Source organism: Eimeria mitis, genomic scaffold, assembly GCF_000499745.2.
Source record: "Eimeria mitis Houghton genomic scaffold, Emh_scaff1697, whole genome shotgun sequence".
NCBI lineage: Eukaryota > Apicomplexa > Conoidasida > Eucoccidiorida > Eimeriidae > Eimeria > Eimeria mitis.
The window spans coordinates 5,688-8,560 of NW_013570012.1; the positions used below are offsets into that span (position 1 = coordinate 5,688).

At 51.0% G+C, this 2,873-nt stretch overlaps 2 protein-coding genes across 2 annotated transcripts in view; one reads left to right on the forward strand and one right to left on the reverse strand.

Annotated features, from left to right (window-relative positions):
* Positions 1–395, forward strand: part of EMH_0042010 (uncharacterized protein) — a gene marked incomplete at both ends in the record, with an annotated part of 1,251 nt that extends 856 nt beyond the window's left edge. The window contains one exon of the mRNA XM_013495686.1: positions 1–395. This exon is cut by the window's left edge and continues 856 nt beyond it. Coding sequence (XP_013351140.1) covers positions 1–395 — 395 coding nt within the window.
* A 1,071-nt stretch (positions 396–1,466) lies between these two features.
* On the reverse strand, positions 1,467–2,666 carry EMH_0042030 (uncharacterized protein; the record flags this gene model as incomplete). The annotated part of the gene is made up of 3 exons (XM_013495687.1): positions 1,467–1,854; positions 1,999–2,164; positions 2,462–2,666. 3 exons carry the CDS (start codon positions 2,664–2,666, stop codon positions 1,467–1,469), a joined length of 759 nt encoding a protein of 252 aa, XP_013351141.1.
* Between the last annotated feature and the right edge of the window lie 207 nt (positions 2,667–2,873).

Genomic DNA, 2,873 nt, shown 5'->3' on the forward strand with positions numbered 1-2,873 from the left:
GCAGCAACAGCAGCAGCAGCAGCAGCAGCACGAAGTGGGCGAGAGAGGCTGCGGATGACCTCAGCAGCAGCGAGAAGGAGATGGTGATGTCGGTGGGGTTGCTGCTGCTGCTGCTGATTGTTGCTGCTTGTCTTTTTATATCTCTTGCTGCTAAACGCATGCAGCAGCAGCAGCAGCTCGTGCTGCAGGTGCCTTTGGTTGCTACTCTTCTCGGTCTGCTGCTGGGCGCGTTGCTGCAGCAGCAGCAGAAGCTGCAGCAGCGCAGCAGCAGCAGCAGCAGCAGCAGCAGCAGCAGCAGCAGCAGCCTACGCAGCATCATGGCTCTCAAGGAAGAGGTTTTCTTTGTGCTGCTGCTGCCGCCAATTGTCTTTCAGGGGTACATACATAAACCCTAAACCCTAAACCCTAAACCCTAAACCCTAAACCCTAAACCCTCTCCATCAATATATATAATATTACTTGTATTTACAGTTTAGGGTTTATGCTCTATGATATTATATGTAATATTATATTTTAGGGTTTATATTGAGGGTTTATATTTAGGGTTTAGGGTTTATATTTATGGTCTATATTTAGGGTTTAGGGTTTATATTTAGGGTTTATATTTAGGGTTTAGGGTTTATATTTAGGGTTTAGGGTTCATATTTAGGGTTTATATTTAGCGTTTATATAGATGATGTATATTTAGGGTTTATATATAGGGTTTATATTTAGGGTTTGTATATAGGGTTTATATTTAGGGTTTAGTGTGTAGGGTTTATCTTTAGGGTTTAGAGTCTAGGGTCAAGAGTTTAGGTTTTAGCGTTAAGGGTTTAGGGGTTAGGGTTTAGGGTTTACGGTTTAGACTGTAGTGTTTATACATATGATTTATATTTAGGGTTTATATTTAGGGTGTACATTTGGGGTGTAGTATCTCGTGTTAAGGGTTTTGGGTTTAGAGTCTAGGGTCTGGTGTTTAGGGTTTAGGGTTTAGGGTTTAGGGTTTAGGGTTTAGACTGTATTGTTTATACATAGGATTGATATTTATATTATGTTCATATTTAGGGTTTATATTTAGGGTGTAGGCTGTCGGGTTTCGGGTTTAGAGTCTAGCGTCAAGGGTCTCGTGTTTAGGGTTTAGGGTTTAGGGTTTAGGGTTTAGGGTTTAGGGTTTAGGGTTTGTGTGTAGGGGTTTAGAGCTGGCTAGCGCTCCGTTTGGTTTTGTCTTCGCCGAAAATTTTGGTGCCGTCCTCTGGCTAGCTGTTGGCGCCACACTCACCAGCGCGGTGCTTGTAGGCACACATATGCTCACTGCAGGTACTGCTGCTGCTGCTGCTGCTGCTGCTGCTGCTGCTGCTGCTGCTGGTTGGGGTGGTGGGGGTGGTGGTGGTGCTGCTGCTGCTGCTGGTTCTGGTGGTGGGGTGGTGCTGCTGCTGCTGCTGTCGGCGCCACACTCACCAGCGCGGTGCTTGTAGGCACACATATGCTCACTGCAGGTACTCCTGCTGCTGCTGCTGCTGCTGCTGCTGCTGCTGCTGCTGCTGCTGCAGCTGCTGCTGCTGCCGGTGGTTGTGGTGGTGGTGCTGCTGCTGATGATGATGATAACGCTCAAAACTCATAGGAACAAATATGCTCACTGCGGGTACTCCTGCTGCTTCTGCTGCTGCTGCTCCTTCTGCTGCTGCTGCTGCTGCTACTGCTCTTTCTGCTGCTGCTGCTGCTGCTGTTGCTGCTGCTGCTGCTGCTGCTGCAGGTTTGCTGCTGCGTGGAGTGTCTCTGTCTCCGCGGCAGGCGTTTGCTGTTGGGGCGCTTATATCATCGACGGACCCCGTGGCGGTGCTGAGTGCTTTTAGGGACTTGAGGGCGAAGCTGCTCCTGCATGTCCTCGTAAACCCTAAACCCTAAACCCTAAACCCTAAACCCTAAACCCTAAACCCTAGATATGGAAAGTGAGGCGGGGGGGGTCAGCTGCAGCGAGAAGAAAGGATGCAGAGAACGGGATTCAAGCATGCTTTATACTGCTCATTCTGCTGCTGCTGCTGCTGTTGCTGCTGCTGCTGCTGCTGTAAATGCTGCTGCTGCTGCTGAGACGTCCTATCAGAAGCGGTCAGATGCTGCTGCTGCTGCTGCTGCTGCTGCTGCTGCTGCTGCTGCAGTGTTTCTGTTGGTGTTTGTATTTTCACGGCTAAGAACCCGAAGCACCAACTGCAGCCGCCGCAGCAGCAGCACCAGCTGCTGCTGCTGCTGCTGCTGCTGCTGTTGCCGTTGCTGCTGCTGCTGCTGCTGCTGCTGGTGCATGCGTGCTGCAGCGTGCATGCGTTTGCTGCTGGTTGCAGGTGTTTGGTGAGAGTCTCCTTAACGACGCAGTGACGCTGGTGCTCTATCGAGCCATCGCCGACGAAGACACAAAAAAAACTTTTGCTGCTGCTGCTGTCTCCTTCTGCTGCACCTTTCTTGCTTCCACTGCTCTCGGGCTACTCACCGGTGCTGCTGCTGCACTTGTACGCTCCTCCTGCTGCTGCTGCTGCTGCTGCTGCTGTTGCTGCTGCTGTTGCCGCTGTTGTTGCTGTTGTTGGTGCTCCTGCTGCTGCTCTTGGTCCTGCTGTTGTTGCTGTTGGTGCTGCTGCTGCTGTTGGTGCTGCTGCTGTTGCTGCTGATGCTGCTGCTGCCTTCGGTCTCTGCAGCATGAAGGCTGAGGACCTGCGGCTGTGGCGGTTGCCCAGGGTTTAGGGTTTAGGGTTTAGGGTTTAGGGTTTAGGGTTTAGGGTTTGGGGTGTTTAGGTGTATAAATATATAGACTGGGACGAGGACGCTGTTGCGCTGGAGGTGGCGCTGCTGCTGCTCTTTCCCTGGCTCTCTTATCTCATTGCAGATGTAACCTAAACCCTAAACCC